This window comes from Lathyrus oleraceus, chromosome 5 (genome assembly GCF_024323335.1).
Source record: "Lathyrus oleraceus cultivar Zhongwan6 chromosome 5, CAAS_Psat_ZW6_1.0, whole genome shotgun sequence".
In the NCBI taxonomy this organism is placed as follows: Eukaryota; Viridiplantae; Streptophyta; class Magnoliopsida; order Fabales; family Fabaceae; genus Lathyrus; species Lathyrus oleraceus.
In genome coordinates this window covers 552,483,829-552,507,107 of record NC_066583.1, presented here as the reverse complement: position 1 = coordinate 552,507,107, position 23,279 = coordinate 552,483,829, and the positions used below count along the sequence as shown (strand labels likewise).

Here is a 23,279-nt window from a genome sequence, read left to right as displayed (position 1 = left end):
ATATGTATGTAACATTGATGTGGGGAACTGAATTGTGTAACCGATTCAATTTTATTGCTGCTTCCCGTATCAACACAACGCTTATAACGAAAAATCCAACATCCGTAAAGAATGAACTAGTCGATAGATTCATGGCGGCCGGCGATAATACTACACCCAGTATGTATTTTTTACCGTTTAATTCTGGCAACGGGTTAGATTTTCTTTCTAATAATTTCATTCTAATCTATGTATATCTTTTACGTAGAAAATTTTCATGCATCTAAATTTTTGTTTTATTTTATAGTGGTCACTGGGTGTTGGTTGCTATGGATCTTTCGAGACTAATTGTATATTATCTCGATTCATTATCGGGTGATTGGAGTAAATATCCGAGTATGAAGAAGACGGTTGACGCGTAAGTGAAATTCCCCTAAATATTCGTGTGTATTTGTATATTTAATTATGTCTGTCAGATTGATCTCAATATACGTTTTTATTTTGTTAGGGCAATACTAAAATTTAGATCGAAAAAGAATTACCACAATAGGAAGGACATTACCTGGGTCAGAGTTCAGGTATATATTAAGTATCTTATTTTTGCTTATAATAGTGTTTGTTTTTTTGCTTATAATAGTGTTTGTAAGAAATTAACTATATATATATTGTTTGTTTTTCTGTGTAGTGTCCTCAGCAAAATAATTCGGTCGATTGCGGATTTTTTGTATTGAGATTTATGAGAGATATCATTGCGTTGAATCGTATAGACATCCCAAAAATGGTATGGAATAATAACTTAGGGTTTATTTTAATATTATCGGATATTTCATCTAATTTGTTACTAAATCATGAATATGTTTTATTCTCTTAATTGTAGTACTTTGAGGAATACAAATCTTACTCAAGAGCTCATTTGGATGAAATGAAGGATGAATTGTGTCAATTCATTGTTGATCAAAGAATCATATAGCTAGGTTGTATATTGTTGTACATATATGTATGGAATGTTGTTGTTGTATGCTGTTGTTGTATATATGGTGTATATTGTTGTTGTACTTTTACTAAATCATGAATATGTTGTTGTATATTGTTGATCAAAGAATCATATATTAATGTTGTATATATGGAGGATTAATGTTGTATATAAATGGATTCATGTTGTATATATCAATGGATTAATGGTGTATAACATTGGATTAAAGGATGAAATCAATATGAATTTTACACTTTTGCAGCATGCGAACAGGTTACCAATTAAATATCCACTGTTTTTCAAACAATTTTTTTTAAAATAACTAACACTTTAGAGGGCGCTTTCTGTAGGAAGCGCCCTCTAAACACTTTACATTGACAACTTTAGAGGGCGCTTTGTCCAGAAAACGCCCTCTAAACACTTTACATTGACAACTTTAGAGGGCGCTTTTTCCTGAAAGCGCCCTCTAAACACTTTACATTGACAACTTTAGAGGGCGCTTTTTCCAGAAAGCGCCCTCTAAGGTGTCCCTTTATGGACCACTCCAGAGGGCGCTTTTTTCTGAAAGCGCACTATAATGTGGCCCTTAAAGGGCCACTTTAGACAGCGCTTTCTCCAGGAAAATAAAGCGCTGTCTTTACCTATGCCAGCGCCACTTTAGAGGGCGCTTAAAAGCGCTGTTATAGGCCAAAATAAGCGCCCTCTTTTCCCTTATTTGGCGTAGTGCTTTTAAATTTTAATATAATATAATATTATTATTATTATTATTATATAATTAAAGAGAACTACAAAAACAATATTAAAGAGATGTTAAAATTTATGTCATTTTTATTGAATGGATCATGTAATAGTCTTTATTTTAGATTAATTAAACTTACATAACATGTACATATTTTAATTAAAATGTATGTATTAATATAAAAAATAATATTAATCATATACAAGTATTAAAAGATAGTGGGAGCATTAAACCCCACTTCTTTGTACATGCCTCCGTCCTTGTTGTCATTATTATCTAACGGTGGTTGTTCTATCACATTTTCACCTAATAAACTTGCTTCTACCTCCTTTTTATGAACAACAACAAATTTATCAAGACCACCACGTTGAGATTCAATTAGTTTTTCAACTTTTCATTTTTTCTTCAATTTTTCATAACCAGGTTCATACTTTCTATTTGACATTTTCTTTTGTAAAGAATCAAAATAAAAAAATTAACTAAATATTTAAAGAAATCAAAATAAACTAAACCCTAAAATAAATATAGAAAAGGATAATCGATAGACATAACGATATAACCTGGAATTGGAACCTGGAATTGGCTCCGACGCTCCGTACGTGGGACGCCCGGGATGTATCCAGTTTATGGCGTTCAGAATCCAGACGATGTCAAATTCAAAGAGGTTGAGTCGCAAAGACAAAGTTTGATCAATAGACAATAGATTTCAAGGGAAGGAGAAGAAGAATTTTTTTATGAATAAAAGATGAGCAGATGAAAAAAAACGTGAACAATGAAGTCTAAAAAGTGAGAGACGTTAGTTAGGGAATTGAGAAGAGGTTGAGTCGCAAAGACAAAGTTTGATCAATAGACAATAGATTTCAAGGGAAGGAGAAGAAGAATTTTTTTATGAATAAAAGATGAGCAGATGAAAAAAAACGTGAACAATGAAGTCTAAAAAGTGAATGTATCTTAAATGACATTAATTATGATATTGCTTAATTTTAAAAAAGATGATATTGATTGACTAATTTTTAGGAAAGAGAGAGATTCTAAATTATTTTATTTTAATCAGTTAAAATTTGTTAATAGTTAGTATTAATAAATATTTTGTTTTGGGCATAAACTTTTTTTTTGCCTTAGACTAATGCCTAATTTGCCTTACATCTTGCACGACCCTGATTTTGAGGTGCGACTCACATCCTATTTTAGTTTTCACTCATGAATATTTATGGCTCATAAAGAGACCATGGAATTCGAAAATTAGAAAACAACTAATTTATCGAAGAAAATTTTATGAATTAAAAGATAAAAAGTTACTCACCATTGAACTAGGAGATAGATATCAGATAAAAAGATGAAGAGTAAAATAATAATTTTCCAAGGGAAATTAAATTAGTATTAATGATACATACGAAAATCAGATTTTTTTTAAATAACCACTTTTTTCAATTTAAATATCAAAATAACCAAATTTCCAAATTAATTACCAAAATAACAACTTTTCCCTACTGAGTTGACGCATTGGAGTTGACGCATGCTTGCAATGCCATTGCACTTATGCGCCATTGGAGCTGGCACATGCATGTGTGGTTGAGTGTGTGCGCCTATGCATCTGGCGCATGCATGTGTGTTTGTGTCATGTGTGTGTGGCGCCTAGGACATTGGTGTATGCATGCATGAGTTCATCTATAAATACCATGCACATATCCCATATTTTTTCAGACAACTTCTTACCTCCTTCCACTTTCTTTCATTTTCCTTCAATCTCCTTCAATTTTGTGTTCTTTAATCATGTCTGAATACATTCACAAGAGAAATGTTGATTTAATCTTTTCAGCAGTGCAGCCTCCGATAAAGATTCGACTTTGGAATATATAATCATTTGAACTTCTTAATCGGACGTTGAACCGTTGGTTAGATGGAGAAATTGCAGAGGATGAAAGGATTAGAAGAATTTAATGGCTTGAGTCCACATTCAACCAAAATGAAGAAGTGCGTGTATGAATGGATATTAAGACTGACAGAGACGTTCATAGGATGATGTATAATATGTTCAAAATTGTTTTGATGGTTATAATCGCACAGTTATAGTAATGGTATTTTATTTATTGTAGTCTGTTGTGTTGTTGTTTATGTGTTGTTGTTTATGTGTTGTATTATTTTGTTATGATATTTCCTCACAAAGTTATCATATGAAATAAATATTGCTTTTAATATAAAACAAAATAGGTACAATTAAAATTATCTTATTGTGCTTATTCCAACACTGAGACAGTTAGTATGATTATGATCAGGCTGGCGACATGAACTACATAATCGAACCATTTTATTCGTCATATCCATTCCGGTTCGAATACGGGTGTTGTTTGGGCGACCCTTTTTCTTTCTTCGCATTACTTCATTATGCCAGAGAATGTCCCCTTGATATTCAGGTCAATAATCCTCTTTTGCTACCATTGAAAAGCTAATTTTGTAAACATTGGGCAGACTTATGACTTTGTAAACATCGGATAGTAAGTAGGATTGATCTCGTCGAACCTTTGAACATGCTGCTATGACATGGGAGAAGGGCATACGAAAGGCTTGGAACTTTCCACAATAGCACCAACCTCTATCTAATTCTACTCTATATTGTCCCTTCGACATGCCTTCATTGTGATCCATGGACTCAGCAACACTGTACCAACCTTTAGTACCGTCAAACACCGTGACCACGTGTGTGTTGGCTTTGGTAGCTTCGTGTCTAATGAATTTCATTGAAGCATCACTAAATAACTGCCTAAATTGTAACACTAAACTTCATTTTGAACGTCTAGTCTCAAACAACGCCCCTAGCCTGAAATATGTTGCTTGCACTAAAGCGGTTATAGGTAGGTTTTGAATGCCTTTGAAGACAGAGTTCATTGATTCCACAAGATTTGTTGTCATGTGGCCCCAACATTGACCGTTGTCCTATGCCCTAGTCCACTTCTCCAATGGAATACTGTCGATCCACCGTGCTGCATCTACGTTTGACAATCTGATATCTTCGCGGTAGTGTTTGAAAGAAGGTTTTGTTAATGCATAACCTGCGTTGACAGCCTTCTTCCGCAATGTTTTGTCTTTGACACTCGCATAAAATTTTGAGCGATATGTCTAATGCAGTAGACATGCGTCGACGGAGGATCCTGCCAACCATTATCAATGTTTTTGTAGGCACTCGCTATTGAACGGTGCCAGTCAGAGATCAAACATAAGTTAGGTTGAGGAGCAACGTGCAATCGAAGATTTTTTAGGAAAAAAACTCCATCCCTCAGTTGTCTCCCCTTTAACTAGGGCAAAGGTGATTGGAAAAACACCAATTATCCGGTTCACTACTGTGGAGATGCTCTAGAGTGACCGTGTAAAACTGCAGTTCGGTATGCAACAACAAATTCCAGAACCTCCGACGTGTTAGGGAGATTGACATCAACAAAGAGTCGATGCACAATGGGATTATTTTGACTGGAGAGACTTCGCAAAAGAGACGTGTCGTTATTGGAGGAATCAACGACAACACATCTTAAACGAACCAGACATACAGGATGCTAGACCAACTCAACATTATATGGCATGGTTTAGGTCGGTTACAATGCCATAATTTGTGTCTGAGCCAAGGTATTTGATTGATCCACACCAACTAGCTTTGTCATCATACGCCCAACAATAAATCCCCGTCCAAGAACAATGTCAACCCACCCAAACCCAACGATCAACCTCACACCATCATCCTACCATATACACCCAACAACCAAACATCCAATCTCACAACTCATTCATGCCACACACCCAAACTCAAAACCAAGAATCAAACCCTAACCACCAACAACCATATGCAACCACCACAACAGTCTATAGGCCAGATGATTCATACGATTCAGCGTCATGCCGTCGTAGCCCCCCCACCAATGACCATCCAAACATCTCATCGCCATAACACCCAACCATTGTTTGACTATAGTACACCCCATGACCATTGATTCGTTTCCAAACCGATTCATTGTCCCAATTCGGGCAACCATACCGTCCACAATTCACCCAACCACAATGACCCAACTACAACAACATGGGCACCGAACTCAATTATGGAAGCGCCGTTGGCGACAACCCCCTAGCTATTGGTGACAAATGATGACACATCTATCAAATACCGCTGGACCTTCCACTGGACCTTCACACCAGCCACCATTGGATCATGTCATCACTCAAAGACCCCAAACACCTCAGAAAAAATCGTGGAAGACCTCGAATATGCACCTGAATGTGGAACAGGGGAGAGTTTCAATCGGGCGGGTCATTGAATTTCTTGTCAATTCTATGTAATTTTTCATTATAATATAATATAATTTTTATTTTCAGTCTTTCATTTAATTAATTATAATTTTAACATTTAAAATTTTAAAAAAAAAGTGAAAGGAGCATGCCACATACATTGGTGCATACACTATGTAGTGTATGCATGCGCCAATGCATGTAGCATCAAGGCATGCATGCGTCAATGCATGTGGCGCCTACATGCATTGACTTTGCATGCGCCAAAGCTCTGGGCGCCTTCTCTCTAGTTTAGTTGAATGTGTCAATTCAACAAACGCATAGTAGAAAAAAATGATTATTTTAGTATTTTTTTGAAATTTTAATTATTTTAGAATTTTATTTAAAAATATTGATTATTTTAAATAAAAATTCCTAAAATGTCACATGATTACCTCTACACCATAAAGTTTGATGGGTACAATAGTGTTGACCATAAATAAAACATGGCAAAAAATGGACTTTTTTCACACAGTACCCCATTCCTGAAGATTAAATCCCAATATGCCCCATTCTGGAAAAAAATCCAGAATACCCCACTTTTCCCTTTGAACTCGCCCATTCAATGGACGAGTGGTTGAAGCCTTGCGTGTGATGGGTAGACTCGGCCAATGGTTGGTCGAGCATATGAAGGAGATTATTATTTTATTTTTTTTAATTTTAAATACAATTATATAATTAAATAACCTTATTAAAATTATTATTAAATAGTTTTCTAATTAATTCTATATTTAAATAATAAAAACGAATTGACAAAAATCAATTCATGTATTCTCTACCCGGCTTAGACTCACCAATTACCGAGTTACCTGTAACACCAAATGCCTTCTCCTTTTCCATTCTTTTAGCTCTTCTTTGTTTAAATCTTGCTAATGTTTATCCAAAGCTTGGACCATAGTCATATTATGGTGTTCACTTAGACATCTTGGCTGAGACGGGATTTGTCGTTCAAATTCAAATTGGAGTTTGACCCGATCCGTCTGATGCATCTCAACGGTAAAGAAACATACTATATATGTCGTTGCACTCCAAACTCGGCTGTCACTATAATCCGGCACTGGATATTGTATGTACGGTCTCCATATAAACTGTTAAAAGAAATATAACTATTATAATGTATAAAATAAATTTAGATAAGTTGAATATTATAATTAACCATTCTTACATCGTTTTCTTCCATGTGTTCAATTGCAACACGGTACCCCCGTAGATGATGACGAGGATTATTTCCGTAACGCATACCTCGTTTGCACCATCTTGCATATAAAAAAAACCTTAAAGCGACGTATAATTAATTTTGAGAAATATAAATTGCATTTCAATGAAAATCAGTACCTTAATGCATACGGATGTGATGGAACCTCGTTACTAACTGGGGCTAACAAGGGTATGCGTGTGAATGCCCATACACCTAGTAATACAACACAACCTCCTATGCTTTTGACTCCTTTATGGGCTGCCTTGCACATATGTCTATATAGTGTCGCCAAACAAGCAGAACCCCAACTGTATGTGGTACATTTTTCTAGGTCTCCTACTAAAGGTAACCAAGAAGAATTCAATAAATTGTGACTCTTATCTGGCATTAAAAAAGTAGCAATTAATAGTAAAATATAAACTTTTGAATGAAGAATATTTTCCACCTCCGTCGAGTTAGAGTTATTTTCCAGTTGTGTTAATAGGGCTTCTAACCAAACAATTTTGACAAAAGCCCCATTTTTATCTGAAGCGGTTGGTTCGACACCCAAATTCTCCATGTAAACATCATTGGTTACATTCGTTGCGCCATTAACAGCTTTACCATTAATTTGGAGACCGAGTAACATGCTCACATCCTCCAGTGTGATAGTACATTCACCCGTTGGTAAATGAAATGTATGTGTCTCGGGTCTCCATCTCTCTAACAATGCAACAATTAGTTTAGAATCTACTTTTAAACTTGCTATCTTGGCTACACTTGCAAAACCAGCTAATTCCAAATACGGTATTATAACCGCACTTGGTTGAATGTAAGTATGAGAATGAACCCGGAACCTAGTGTCTTCCTGAAATTCAAATAAAAATGGTAATGAATATTTGATGTGAGACTTACATATTGGATTTGTGAAATAGATTTGAAATAAACTTACATATTCGACAATGTTCGCTGCTGTCCCACGATGTGATTCGCCCATCCACAACAAAGACATTTTGGAATAGAAGAGAGTGAATATTTGAAGACAGTAAATATTTGAAGAGAGTAAATATTTGTGAAATAGAAACTGAAGGAAGTTGATGAGAATGAATTGTAGAGGAAAGGTTAATTTATAGTGGTGAAAAAATATTAAATATATTGGTGAAAATTGTGTAGGTTGATTGGACTTGTTAGGGCGTGCATGCAAAAAAAATTGTGTGAATTTGCAAGGAATCCCTGCAAGAACGATTCCCTGGCTTATTGGAAATATGACTGTAAAGTTGCATGCGTGCAGACTCGCCCCTTTGATGGCCGAGCTAAGTCTTGCAGCTTGTTGACTCGTCCAACGAAAGGATGAGCTTAGTCTTCTAGGGTTTTGAGTCGTCCAACGAATGGCCGAGCTAGGTCTTCACGTTTTCTCTCTCGTCAAATTGAAGGATGAGCTACTTCTGACTTTTTTTTAGGGTTTGGTTTACTTGGAAATTGTCTTTTTGACTATAAATTATGTCTTCAATGGTATTCATTGTTATCAAACCAAATCTCCTACATTCATATCTTTACCCATTGTCATCAAACCAAATCTCCTACATTCATGGATCAAAGAAATTTAGTTGTGTCTATCCATTCCAACGGGTCCATTTTCACATATGTTAATGAGGGATTCTCATTTAGCAATACAAATTTGCATTTATTCAAAATCCACATCAATTCTGACTTCCATTATCTAAAAGATCGTATTGAAAAAAAGTTACAAAGTTGTGTTGAAGACATCATTTATCGCCATCCATTAATTAATGGAGACGATGATACCGTCTTTTACATAATGACACCCATTGAGAATGACGAAGATGTCAAATCGATGTTTCAATGTCATATAACATTTTCTTAGTTACCCACCGTTGAGATATATGTTCGTCTACTTGAAAATCTTGAAGAAGAACAAACTCAAAATGAAAATCTCAGTTATCCAACGCAATCTATACAGTCACACCAGTACGGAATGAGTCAAACCATTGACGAAGAACCGACTCAAAATAATGAACCTTTCATACCAAATGAAGAGGTAGGCGACAATAGTGAGGATGATCAAGAAGAGGTTCAATTTGAAGATCTATTTGGTGTTAGCGATGACGATGGCAATAAAGATATCATCGACACACCGATCGTTGCACTAAGAGCTCAACCAATTAGTTTGTACAACCCACTTGTTCACATGCAAAATATAAGTTTGGATGATGTTGAACCAATCTCCGTTTTTGGAAGTTTCATACCAACTCACAATGCTGACGAAATAGAGGAGGGCATCGAGTTTGAAAATAAGGAAGTGTGTGTTCTTGTGTTGCAACAATGGCATATAAAACGTAGTATAGATTATTCTGTGACTAAATCTGACAATGTACATTATGTCATCAAATTTAGAAATTCTACATGCAATTTCAAATGCAGGGTGTCTTTGCGTAAGGGCAGCTCAAGGTGGAGAGTTGGTAAGTCTGGTGGGCCTCATACATGCACAACCACTTCTATGTCACAAGACCATACAAAACTCAGTTTAGAAATGATTATTAAGAGCATAATAGAGCTTGTAAATCACGACGCTTCTCTTAAGGTGAAGGTGATCATAGCTCATGTTGCTGAAAAATACAGGTATATCATATCCAACAAAAAGGCATGGATTGCAAAGTGTAAGGCAATTGAGTCACTGTATAGAAATTGGGAGACATCTTACAACGATATGCCGCAGTGGATACTAGTAATGAAAACATATCTACCAGGTACTATTATAGAATTGTAATCCTTACCTGTGATTTCAAATGATGGATCACACTTGGGTGACCAAAGGATATTTCATCGTCTTTTTGGGGCGTTTCGACCATGTATACGTGGTTTCGCGTATTGTAAAACTATTGTGCAAGTTGATGGAACATGGTTGTATGGCAAGTACAGAGGGACTATGTTGATGGTTGTGGCACAGGATGGGAACGATAACATTTTTCCAATAGCGTTTGCATTGGTTGAAAGTGAGACAAAGGATGCTTGAAGTTTCTTTCTTAAGAATTTGAGAATACACGTTACTCCCCAAGCAAATTTGTGTCTAATATCAGACAGGCATGAATCGATAAAGAATGCATATAACAATCCAGAAATGGATGGCAGTATCCTCCGTCATCACACGTCTATTGCATTAGACACATTGCGCAAAATTTCATGCGTGAGATTAAAGACAAGGAACTGCACAAAATAGTTGTTAACATGGGTTATGCATTGACAGAGGCGAAATTTAACTACTATCGGGGGAAATTCGAAGAACAAACAATGACGCTTTATCATGGATAGACAACATCCCTCGGGAGAAGTGGGCAAGGGCATTTGACGGAGGGCAACGTTGGGGTCACATGATAACTAATCTGGAAGAAGCAATGAACTCGATACTCAAAGAAACCTGAAACCTTCCAATCACTGCATTGGTCAAATCTACGTACTATCGATTAGGATAACTATTTGGTAAAAGAGGCCATCAATGGACAAAAATGTTAGCCTCTGGGCAGGTTTTCCCTGATAACTGCAACAAGGGGATAATTGAGGAAGTCATGAAAGCTAACATGGATAACGTCATGCAGTTTGATCGCGAGAGATTCTATTTCATGGTCCAAGAGAAGATTAATCAGAATGATGGTCGACCAACCGGTACATTCAGCGTTGATCTGAGGAAACAACACTGCGATTGTGGGAAATTTCAGGCATTTCACTTACCTTGCTCCCATGTAATCGTAACATGTTCGAGTATACGCCATGACTACTCCATTCACATTCCAGACGTCTTCAAAATTATTAACGTCTTCAAGGTCTATAAGGAGAGTTTCCTAGGACTTCCCCATGAGGAGAATTGACCATAATATGAAGGATTTACTCTTTGCCACGACGACTCTATGAGAAGGAGGAAGAAAGGGCGCCCAAACAGCACCAGGATTAGAACCGAGATGGACGATGTTGAGAAGTAAAAGAGAAGGTGTGGAATTTGCCGTGAAATAGGACACATGCGTAGGAAATGTCCAAATGTTGCAGGACCCTCCAGATGATTATGTTGTTTTTTTAATTATTAACTACTATGCACATACTATATATAAATCATTGTGTATTAATAATGTCTTTTGGAAACAAACATTATGAAATATATTTGATAATCAAAGGCTTCTGGTTACAAAGTACGATCACATCAACTAAAATTCTTAGAGGTTATTAAAAAACTAATCAACAACAACAACCAACACAAGTGGACCTTCAACTCCTCTATTAACTTCACCACTATGTGCCGAAAACATACACTGAACATCTTCATCATTTTCTATACGATCCAGGTAATACATGTACGTACCATCGGGGCTTGCATCAGTCAACATTATGTATGGACAACAATACTCTACTTTCCTCACCTTCATACGACGCCCGCCCAACTGTCGGAAGTCAGTGTGGATGGCTGAAATCAGTGTTCTGAAATTCCATTGCGGATCGAGGCAAACACTGATTTTTTCACCTTGTCCATAAAATACAAGACCCCAAACAGACATTTTTACCAAAATAAAGGATTTTGTGCTATGAGTTACATTTCTACAAGTCCTACTATTTATAAAAAATTAATACTTGAATACTCGGCCAATCATTGGCCGAGACAGTACAAACACAAAGCAATTGATCGGTCATTGAAAGCAACATATTATTCAAAACAATATTAATTCATTACCTTTTTTAAATTTATTAAAAAAACAAAAAATACTACAGCATACACTCGGTCATCCATTGACCGAGTTCAAGCATGAGAATAAAGGACGTGTCTACTCGTCCAACCAAAGGGCGAGTTCATGCAATCAAATGCAACGCTTCACCCACTCGTCCATTGAATAGACGAGTCCAAAAGAAAAAATTGGACATTCTGAGATTTTTTTTTGGAATGGAGCATATTGGAATTTAAATTTCAGGAGGGGGGTAGTGTGGACAAAAAGTCAAAAAAAAAAATATTACTAGTATCATTTATAATATTATATAGTAAATGATAAAACTGGCATATCTAGTTTGATGGGTACAGTAGTGTTGACCATAAATAGAAATGTCAGTGGAGAACGTTGCTGCTGAAGCAACACCAAATCCACACCCTGGCGAAATTCAACCAATGAACGGTGAAAAAGCTAACATGGCGGCGACAACCGCAAGTAGCGTTTCAGAAACACCTCTATCACTCGCAACTCATGATGATAATGGAATACACAACACAGAGAGATGGTGGAACAAAATCTTGGACATAGATGAAGCCAAACATCAACTCATGTTTTCACTGCCAATGATTCTTACAAACTTATTCTATTATTCAATCACTTTAGTTTCTGTCATGGTTGTTGGTCACCTTGGTGAGCTTCAGTTAGCCGGTTCTACTCTCGCTAATTCCTGGTTTAGTGTCACCGGCGCAGCTGTTATGGTAATTTACATTTTTTCTGTTACTACTTTTTGTTTACCCTAATGGAGCCTAAAGGTTGTTACTTGATTAAACTCTGTCTTAGGTTGGTTTAAGTGGTGCGCTAGAAACACTATGTGGGCAAGGATTTGGTGCAAAGGAATATCACATGTTGGGAATTTATCTACAAGGCTCATGCATTATATCTTTTATTTTTTCAGTCATTATATCCATTATTTGGTTCTATACAGAACACATTCTAGTGTTTCTTCATCAATCACAGGACATTGCTAGAACAGCAGCACTCTATATGAAGTTTCTTGTACCAGGATTATTCGCATATAGCATCTTGCAAAACATGTTGAGGTTTCTACAAACACAATCTGTGGTCATGCCACTGGTTATACTTTCTGCTATTCCAGCATTGCTTCATGTGGGAATCGCTTATGGACTTGTTGAATGGACAGGTTTGAATTTCATAGGTGGGCCTATTGCAACTTCTATTTCAATGTGGATATCAATGGTATTGTTAGGTTTATATGTCATCTATGCAAACAAGTTTCAGAATACATGGACAGGATTTTCAATGCAATCATTTCATTACTTGCTTACACACATGAAACTAGCTTTGCCTTCTGCAGCAATGGTGTGGTATGACTTTCTAAATGTCTTTTCACCATATTTTTCCCTTTTGATGATTAACCTTAGAAAACATAGTTGAATATATTCTTTATATTATGCAAGTTTGGAGTATTGGGTTTTTGAAGTTATGGTTTTCCTAGCTGGATTATTGCCTGACTCACAAATAACAACTTCATTGATTGCAATATGGTATGCTTCTTATACCTTTACATTTTTGTTACTAAAATGAAGAGAATAAAGATTCACATGACTTATTCTTCCATAACAATATATTGTGCAGTGCAAACACAGAATTTTTTGCTTACATGATCACTTACAGTCTTAGTGCAGCTGCAAGGTTAGTGGATCTAAGTTAACATACTCTCTTTCATCCAACAGCCGCGATCTGCGGCAACGTGATTGTATGACTGTAAACTATTGAATCTCTTTCAATGGTTGCATTTTATTGGATTTATCTTTCGACATAAGCATTTTAATCTAAGTTCTTGTACTTATATTGAAAAGTTTGAACTTAACTTTTATAGCACAAGAGTTTCCAATGAATTGGGAGCAGGCCAACCAGAAAGAGCTAAACATGCAATGAAAGTCACTCTAAAGCTCTCTCTTTTCCTTGGATTCGGTTTTGTTTTGTTACTTGTATTTGGTCATGATATATGGATTCAGCTGTTTAGTAATAGTCCTATTATCAAAGAGGAGTTTGCTTCAATAACACCCTTTCTTGCTATTTCCATACTACTAGATTCTGTCCAAGGTGTCTTATCAGGTTCAAATTCTTTATCTATTTTAACTTTTTCGCTACAACATGATCATTAACAAAAAATCTTAGGAGTAAAGACGTCTTAAATAATGCAGGAGTGGCTAGAGGATGTGGTTGGCAGCATTTAGCTGTTTATGTCAACCTTGCAAGTTTTTATCTCATTGGTTTACCAATTTCATGTCTCCTTGGATTTAAGACCAATTTGCAATATAAGGTAAAATATTTAGACCAAATACTTGCTTGTGTTGATGCCGAAAGAAATTATCTTGATTTTGAGTTTATTTGTTTATTCACCGGGTTTTCTCTTGAATATGGTTTATGATATAGGGTTTATGGATCGGTCTGATTTGTGGCCTTGTGTGTCAAACCGGGACACTCTTACTTATGACATGGCGTATCAAATGGACTAAATTGAAACTCTCCGGGGACAAAGATAAAGACCAGCCTATTGTTGTTTGAAAACAGAGATAGGCAACAATTCGCTTTTGTAAGAAAACAGAGATTGATAGATTAAATTACACTTTTTATCCAACTTGTTTTAAATAGGTACAATCAACTGTTTTTATTAAAGAATGAAGAAATCAGTGTGAACATATCTAGATAAGAACATTTTCATATAATATAATATATCATATAGAACAAAGGAAGAGAAGCCAAGAGTAAGATAGTTCACATGGCAGCAACTAGCATTTCAGATGGCACAGCAACACCTAATTTACTTGCAACTGATGATAGGAAACAGAAATGGTGGAACAAAATATTGGACATTGAGGAGGCCAAACATCAACTCGTGTTTTCACTGCCAATGATTCTTACAAAATTATTCTATTACTCATCACTATGGCTTCTCTCATGCTTGTTGGTCACCTTGTTGAGCTTCCATTAGTTGGAGTTGTTGAATGTAATCCAAGCTATCCTAATAGAGGTTGCTATGCTAATAAGAGTTAGTTAGAGGTGTTTATTTTTGTTTTTTAGTTTGTTATGAGCAGTACTTGCTGAGCAAGTAACACCTACATTGTATATAAATAACTCTAACTCAATACAATCATATTCTTCTCTCTCACTTTCATAACTCATTTCATTATATCTTTCTCTCATCTTCCTAAATCTTTTATCCCCAACAAATTGGTATTTAGATCTTTGTTGATCTTAAGGAACTCTTGTGATGGTAAGAGATATCAATTATTGTGGGCCATGGAAACTTTGCAGCACACCTATCTATTCTTGATGGCGAGAATTGGGACAAATGGGTGACCCAAATGAAGGTGATTTTGATGCACAAGATATTTGCGATAGGGTGGAAAGATGTGTTGAAGCTTTACCCGAAGATGCATTTGCAGCACAGAGGAAAGCTCACAGGAAGACAAGAAAAGAGACTACAATGCTTTATTTCTCATTTATCAAAGTGTTAACTCAAAGGTGTTTGAGAAAATTGTTGGTGAAACTAGTTCCAAAGCAGCAAAGGACAAGCTTGGAAGATACTTTGGTGATAATGCTGAAGTCAAGAAAGTCAAGTTACAAGCATTGAGGAGGCAACTTGAACTGTTGCAGATGAAAGATGATAAAAAGATAGGTGACTATATCTCAAGATTGCTAACCTTAAGAAACTAGATGAAGCAATGTGGCGAATCCCTCAATGAAGTGAAGATCATTGAGAAAGTTTTGAGAACATTGCCTCCCTTCTTTGATCACATAGTGGTGACCATCGAAGAGACTCAAGACTTAGATAACATGAAGATTGAAGATTTGGAAAGTATTCTTGAAGCCCATGAGATGAAGGTAGTTGTAAGAGAAATTGAAAAAACAGGATGAACAAACACTTCTTGCAAAATTCAATAAGTTATAAGCAAAGAAAGGTGGAAGAAGAACAAATGAAATAAGTCTAATAATGGTGAAGACAAGTCTGAAACATCAAGCAAGAATAGTGGAAGGTCTGTCAAGAATCAAAGCAAGAAGAAGATATTTGACAAAAGGAAGGTACAATGCTACATTTGTGAAAAAATGGGACACTGTGCAGATGAGTGTTAGCTAGGAAAAGAAAATAAGCTCAATAATGGTGAAGAAGAGTCCAAGATTGCTCAAGAAAATTTTGGCTCAGACTTAGATCCATTTATGCTCATGGCTATAACTAATGTTGAGGTTTCGAATTCCAAAATTTGATATCTTGACACTGGTTGCATAAATCATATGACTCGAAGGAGGGATTGATTGATTGATTTTGATGCAAGTAATAAGACAAGCATCCAATTGGCTAAGTGTAGGGTGGATGGTAAGGTAGTCGTGATCAAGAATGTTTTGTTTGTGCCAAACATGCAGTGCAATTTTCTAAGTGTAGGACAATTGGTGCAAAAGGGGTTTTCAGTATTCATGGAGAATGATTGTCTGGAGCTCTTTGATCACAAAAGAAGATCAATCCTGAAATCTTGTTTGTCAAGAAATATAACCTTCAAGGTATGCATACAAAACTCTGAACTGAGGTGTCTTGTTGCAACATCTAATGAAGATGAAGTTGAGCTATGACATAAGAGGTATGGTCAGTTGAACTACAAAAACCTAAGTCAGTTGAGTTCAAGAGGTATGGTGATTACAGTCCCTAAGGTACAAATACCTGAAAACTCATGTACAATATGCTTGGTGGGAAAGCAACCTATACTAGCTTTCAAATCCATTATGCCTATGAGAGTTAAAGAAGGAATGATGTTGTGCACTTAGATATTTATGGATCACTAGAACTACCTAGCTATGGTGGAAACAAGTACTTTATCACATTTGTGGATGAATTTTTAAGAATGCTGTGGTTGTTCATCAAAACCAAGAGTGAATCCTTGCATGTCTTTAAAAATTTCAAAACAATGGTAGAGAGAGACAAAGTGGCAAGCTGGTAAAGATCTAGAGAAAAGATGGGGAAGGAGAATACACCTCAAAGGAGTTTGACTCTTTTTGAATAAGTCACGACATCATTCATGAAGTCAGAACACCAGACACTCCTTAACACAATGGGTTGGCAGAAAGAAGAAACAAAAGTATTCTTAACATGGCAAGACACATGTTGAAGTAGAAAACTCTACCACATGAGCTATGGGGTGAGGTTGTATCCAATGTTGTTTATATCTTAAATAGATGCCCCACAAAGAGGTTAATGGACAAATTTCCTGAGGAAGCTTGGTCAAGAAGGAGGCTAGTGTAAATAACTTGAAGATTTTTTGTTCCTTGTGCTATAAGCACATTCTTGATGCCAAAATATAAAGGTTGGGAGACTAGATCAAACCAATGATCATTGTGGGATACCACAACACAAGAGCCTATAAAGTATTTGATTCTGATACAAAGCAAGCTTCCATCATAAGGGATATGATAAATATCAAAGACAAATATATTATAAATACGTTAGTGCCTGATCACTCTGAAAATTGTGATGAAGAGGAGGCTGCTGACACTGAGGATATATAAGAGATTGAAGATGCTAACGAGGAAGAACCCACACCAACACAAACCAGACCACAAAGAATAAGAAAACTTCCTAGGAGACTAGATAATTGTGAACTAGTTCCTGATAATGAAGTAGGCACTGATGGAGAAATGGTGCATCTTGCAATGTTTCTAGATGTTGATCCAGTTGACTATCAAGAAACTACCAATGAACAAGCTTGGAAGTATGCCATGGCTAAATAATTCTCCTCCATAGTGAAGAATAAAACTTAGGAATTGACCAAGTTAGTTGAAGGGAAGAAGGTCGTTGCAGTCAAATGGATGTTCAAGCTCAGACTAAATCCCGAAGAAAAGGTTGTCAAGCATAAATCATGGCTTGTTGCAAAAGGCTTCCTGCATAAACAAAAAGTTGATTATGATGAAGTTTTCTCACCAAATGGAAGACATGAGACCATTCGGTTGGTAATTGTTTTGGCCTGCAATAGAGGATGAGACCTTTTTCATCTTGATGTTAAGTCAGCCTTCCTTAATGGCCCTCTAGAAGAAGAAGTATTCATAGTCCAACCTTCTGGTTTTGTCATCAAAGGAAAGGAAGATCTGGTTTGCAGACTATACAAATCCTTGTATGGCCTAAAACAGGTTCCAAGGGCATGGAGTAGGGGAATTAACAAATTCTTCTTTGAGACATGGTTTAGAAAGTGCAACTCTGAACATGGTGTTTACATCAAAGGCAAAGAAGGAAAATATTTCTTGATCATTTGCGTTTATGTGGGCGATCTCCTTATAACTGGTAGTTGTGAGATTGAAATTGAGTAATTAAGGGACAAGATGAAGAAAGTACTTGATATGATTGAGCTAGGTAAGCTAACCTATTTTCTTGGTATGGAATTCTTATCTACCTCAGATGGAATGATCCTACACCAAGCCAAATATGCAAGTGAGATATTGTCAAAATTTAACATGTTGGAGTGCAACACTGCAGTCACACCAACCGATACAAATCTGAAACTAATGGACTCAGATGAAAGCAAAGAGCTCATTGAAATACTTGTGCCAAAGTAGACCAGACATAACCTACTCATGGATTGATGAAAATATTCATGAGTAATCCCCTCGAAACAACATTTTATTGCTGCAAAGAGGATAATGAGATACATAAATGGTCCAAGCTATCCTAATAAAGGTTCTAATGCTAACAAGAGTTAGTTAGAGGTGTTTGTTTTTGGTTTTTAATTTGTGCAAATATTTAACATCTACATTGTATATAAACAACTCTATAACTCAATACAATCAAATTCTTCTCTCTCACTTTCATAACTGCTTTCATTATCTCTCTTCTTCCTAAATTTGTTATCCTCAACAAATTCTACTCTTGCTAATTTTTTATTTGGTGACACTGGGTGGTTGTTACGGTAATTTACAACTTTTGCATTTTTTTCCATTTCCATATATATTGATATGAATAATTAATGTCGTATAAATGTCATAAGGGAGTTGGACACCAATTTATACAATGTCGAACTAAAAAACAAACTATTTTTAAAATTTTCTAAAATGTCCAATTCTAGAATAGAAACCTCTTAGAAAACTTGGATACATCATATGTGTCAATATTTAACTCTGCAACACATCAGCACCCTTAAAGAAACAGTGTTTTCATTTTCTCTAAATGAATATTAGCAACAAACGTTTTTAGATAGAAAGTTCATGTTTATTACAAATCGTACTCATCTTTTTAGCATGTAAATGCTTCCGCATTGAAAGGAGATCGCACCGTGCATCTAAAGCAGCTGTCGCTGTGGTTCCAAACACAGACATATTTTGTCCTAATTGGCAGGCATTCAGTTACTAGCAACATGCTGGTCTTGAATTTTGTTTTCTGAGAGATTCAGTTTAGTCCATTTGACACGCCATGTCAAAAGTAAGAGCGCTCCAGTTTGACACACAAGGCCACAAATCAGACCAATCCATAAACCCTATATCATAAACCAAATTCAAGAGAAAACCAGGTGAATAAACAAATGAATGCAAAATCAAGATAATTTGTCTAAATTTAGACTAAATATATGTACGTACTTTACGCTTATATTTAAAACTAGATGGAGTAACTATTATACCTTATATTGCAAATTGGTCTTAAATCCGAGAAAACATGAAATTGGTAAACCGATGAGATAAAAAGTTGCAAGGTTGACATAAACAGCTAAATGCTGCAAACCACATCCTCTAGCCACTCCTGCATTACTTAAGACGTGTTTACTCCTAAGAGTGTTTGTTAAAGATCATGTAGTGGAGAAAAAGTTAAAAGAGAAAGTATTCAAACCTGATAAGACACCTTGAACAGAATCTAGTAGGATGGAAATAGCAAGAAAGGGTGTTATTGAAGCAAACTCCTCTTTGATAATAGGACTATTACTGAACAGCTGAATCCATATATCATGACCAAACACAAGTAACAAAACAAAACCGAATCCAAGGAGAAGAGAGAGCTTTAGAGAGACTATCATTGCATGTTTAGCTCTTTCTGGTTGGCCTGCTCCCAATTCATTGGAAACTCTTGTGCTATAAAAGTTAAGTTCAAACTTTTCAATATAAGTACAAGAACATAGATTAAAATGCTTATGTCGAAAGATAAATCCAATAAAATGCAACCATGAAAAGAGATTGGATTGTTTACAGTCATACAATCACGTCGCCGCAGATCTCGGCCGTTGGATGAAAATTGGATGTCTCATATTTTAAATTTGATTAGATAAAGTTAGGACAAGCCTTCAATCTTCATTGAACAGCTGAGATCTCTTGACTGATTGATTTCATAGATTATAGGAAATTCAGGTCTAGAAGGAAATATACAGCAATACTAAAGAAAGAGAGTATCTTAACTTAAATCAACTAACCTTGCAGCTGCACTAAGGCCATAAGTGATCATGTAAGCAAATGATTCTGTGTTTGCACTGCACAATATATTTTTATGGAAGAATAGGTCATGTGAATCTTTATTCTCTTTATTTTAGTAACAAAAATGTAAAGGTATATAAGTATAAGAAGCATACCCTATTGCAATCAATGAAGTTGTTATTTGTGAGTTAGGCAGTAATCCAGCTAGGAAAACCAGAATTTCAAAAGCCCAATACTCCAAACTAGCAATAACATAAAGTCAAATGGTAAGATTCATAATAGAAGTATTTTACATTAAACAGAAGATGTATGATATTGTTCAAACTAGAGACTAATTTTTATTTGATGAAGTTTATTTAGGAAACTATGTTTTCTAAGTTTGATCATCAAAAGGGACAAATAAAGTGAAAGGTATTTAGAAAGTCATACCACACCATTGCTGCAGAAGGCAGAGCAAGTTTCATGTTTGCAAACAAGTAATGAAATGATTGCATTGAAAATCCTGTCCATGTATTCTCAAACTTGTTTGCATACATGACATATAAACCTAACAATATCATTGATATCCACAGTGAAATAGAAGTTGCAATAGGTCCACCTATGAAATTCAAACCTGTCCATTCGACAAGCCCATAAGTGATTCCCACATGAAGCAATGATGGGATAGCAGAAAGGACAACTAGTGGCATCACTACAGATTGTGTTTGTAGAAACCTCAAGATGTTTTGCAAGATGCTATGTGCAAATAATCCCGGTATAAGAAATTTCATATAGAGTGCTGCTGTTCTAGAAATGTCTTGTGATTGATAAAGAAACACTAGAATGTGTTCCGTATAGAGCCAAATAACAGATATAATGATTGAAAAAATAAAAGATATAATGCAGGAGCTTTGTAAATAAATTCCCAACATGTGATATTCCTTGGCACCAAATCCTTGTCCACATAGTGTTTCTAGCGCACCACTTAACCCAACCTAAGACAAAGAAGAATAAGGCAACGAGTTTAATCAAGTGACATTGCATTGACATTGATATTATGACATGGTAAATGAAACCAAAATTGAGGTTATCAAATAGAAATCAGAAACAATGTTAAACATTTAGATCCAAAAAAACATGTTTTTTTTTCAGCTACATCAAATGAGGTGAAAATTCTTAATTAATGACCACATACAATACAAGAATGACAGTTATCAGAATTTAAGAAAACAAACAAAAATAGTAAATTACCATAAGAGCAGGGCCAGTGACACTAAACCATGAATTAGCGAGAGTAGAACCTGCTAATTGAAGTTCACCAAGGTGACCAACAACCATGACAGAAACCAAAGTGATCAAGTAATAAAACAAGTTTGTAAGAATCATTGGCACTGAAAACATGAGTTGATGTTTGGCTTCCTCCATGTCCAGGATTTTGTTCCACCGACTCTCTGTGTTGTGTTTTCCATTATCATCATGAGTTGCGGCGAGTAAAAGAGGTGTTTCTGAAATGCTACTTGCCATGTTGTTAGCTTATCTTGTTTTGTTCAGATATGATTTTGTTGTATATATAAACGGGTCAAAATCGTACTCCCACTTCCTTTGGGATCACAAAATTAAATAAAAGGAATGGAACACTTAGTTTCAAGAAAAATGAAGAACAAGACAGAGAAGAGAGAGAAATATATGTTATTAAAATGAAAACTATTGACTCTATCGTATACTAGTAATCACGTATTCTTGTTTGTTACAAGGAAAGGAAACAGTTTGAAAAATTGGATCTACTACGTTTAATTTTGGGAAGAAATGCAAGAGAATATTTAATGTTTGGAACTGATGGGTAAGTGGAAAATAAATGCATACACCATTTAGCATATGATATTAAGATTAAGATCTCATCATTAATGTCAGATTTCTTATAGGTATATAATAAATTTAGTGGCCTTTTATGGAAAATGTTTGATTAATAAATGAAAGTTTTTCCTTGGAATTTTATGTAGAAAATTCAAAACATCATTTAGATTTTAGATATGTATCTTCGGATATACTTTTACACTATTTTATGACGCATGAAATAAGTTTTATTTTAGAGTAAAATAAAATTTCATTGTGGAGATGCATCTTTAGGTATTTTGAACAAATATATTGTTATTTGAGTTGTCCAATGGATATTCTGGAGATACATTTTCGATTGATAAAACAGTCACTTACATGATCAGAGACCCATACTTCTTTTTCACTTCAAATCCTTTTCAAAAAATCCTTTCATTCTCTATTAACATTTTCACTCCAAATTTTCATTCTTGTGTTTTATCACATGAAAAGGAGTAAAAGAAATTCCAATTCCAGGTAAAGATCATTCATTTCAAACCTCATTGATCACATTAAATTTGTTTTAAGTCTGAAAAAACATGCGTTGAATCCAGAGATGCATCTCCGGATATGTATGAGTTCATACGAAGATGCATCTACGAAGCATGTATGTTCTCATTTTTCCAACTCTGTTTACATTTTTAATTGTAATTGCTTTCATTAGATATGGTGCACCACGATGTTTTCCTCAAACATGTTATGTCTCTGGATGCCAAAGATGTTGTTGTGAAGGAGGTAGATGTTGGCAACCAATTTAAAAATGAGTAAGAGTTTGAATTTCGTGACGACGTGCTTCAATGGATTCATACGGAGGCCTCAAAACTGAGATTTGGTATGATAATCAGAAGGTATGATAATGGTTTGGATAGAAGATATGCATTTGTGACAATGATGTTAGAAAATTCGGTAAAATTAAATGGATCCAGGACTGAATCGTGATTGAGAATCACTTTCCTTAAAAGTATTTCAAGAAAATGCAAGAACACTCAGGATAAATTCGAGTCTGCACAAGACAAGTGAAGAACCCGAAATGCAAGGAAGGTTTTTCTGGAATTTTGGAAGAGAAATACGTTTATGAGACGT

At 35.5% G+C, this 23,279-nt stretch overlaps 3 protein-coding genes and 1 long non-coding RNA gene across 4 annotated transcripts; 2 read left to right on the top strand and 2 right to left on the bottom strand.

Annotated features, from left to right (window-relative positions):
• Positions 1-266: 266 nt before the first annotated feature.
• LOC127083161 (uncharacterized) lies at positions 267-1,103 on the top strand. The gene is made up of 3 exons (XR_007788334.1): positions 267-557; positions 665-760; positions 857-1,103. It is a non-coding gene; the product is annotated as an uncharacterized LOC127083161 (long non-coding RNA).
• A 4,440-nt stretch (positions 1,104-5,543) lies between these two features.
• Positions 5,544-8,191, bottom strand: LOC127082008 (protein MAIN-LIKE 2-like). The gene is made up of 5 exons (XM_051022233.1): positions 8,132-8,191; positions 7,338-8,047; positions 7,168-7,258; positions 7,013-7,090; positions 5,544-5,747 (listed from the first exon to the last, which is right to left on the bottom strand). Exons 1-5 carry the CDS (start codon positions 8,189-8,191, stop codon positions 5,544-5,546), a joined length of 1,143 nt encoding a protein of 380 aa, XP_050878190.1.
• Positions 8,192-12,242: 4,051 nt separating this feature from the next.
• On the top strand, positions 12,243-15,081 carry LOC127086315 (protein DETOXIFICATION 18). The gene is made up of 7 exons (XM_051027062.1): positions 12,243-12,643; positions 12,726-13,270; positions 13,364-13,450; positions 13,542-13,598; positions 13,786-14,024; positions 14,114-14,232; positions 14,346-15,081. The coding sequence occupies exons 1-7, from the start codon at positions 12,278-12,280 to the stop codon at positions 14,475-14,477; spliced, it is 1,545 nt and encodes a 514-aa protein (XP_050883019.1). The 5' UTR covers positions 12,243-12,277; the 3' UTR covers positions 14,478-15,081.
• Positions 15,082-19,086: 4,005 nt separating this feature from the next.
• Positions 19,087-22,158, bottom strand: LOC127086313 (protein DETOXIFICATION 18). Its single transcript, XM_051027060.1, has 7 exons — positions 21,576-22,158; positions 20,775-21,319; positions 20,501-20,587; positions 20,345-20,401; positions 19,771-20,009; positions 19,565-19,683; positions 19,087-19,423 (listed from the first exon to the last, which is right to left on the bottom strand). Exons 1-7 carry the CDS (start codon positions 21,846-21,848, stop codon positions 19,289-19,291), a joined length of 1,455 nt encoding a protein of 484 aa, XP_050883017.1. The 5' UTR covers positions 21,849-22,158; the 3' UTR covers positions 19,087-19,288.
• Positions 22,159-23,279: the final 1,121 nt, after the last annotated feature.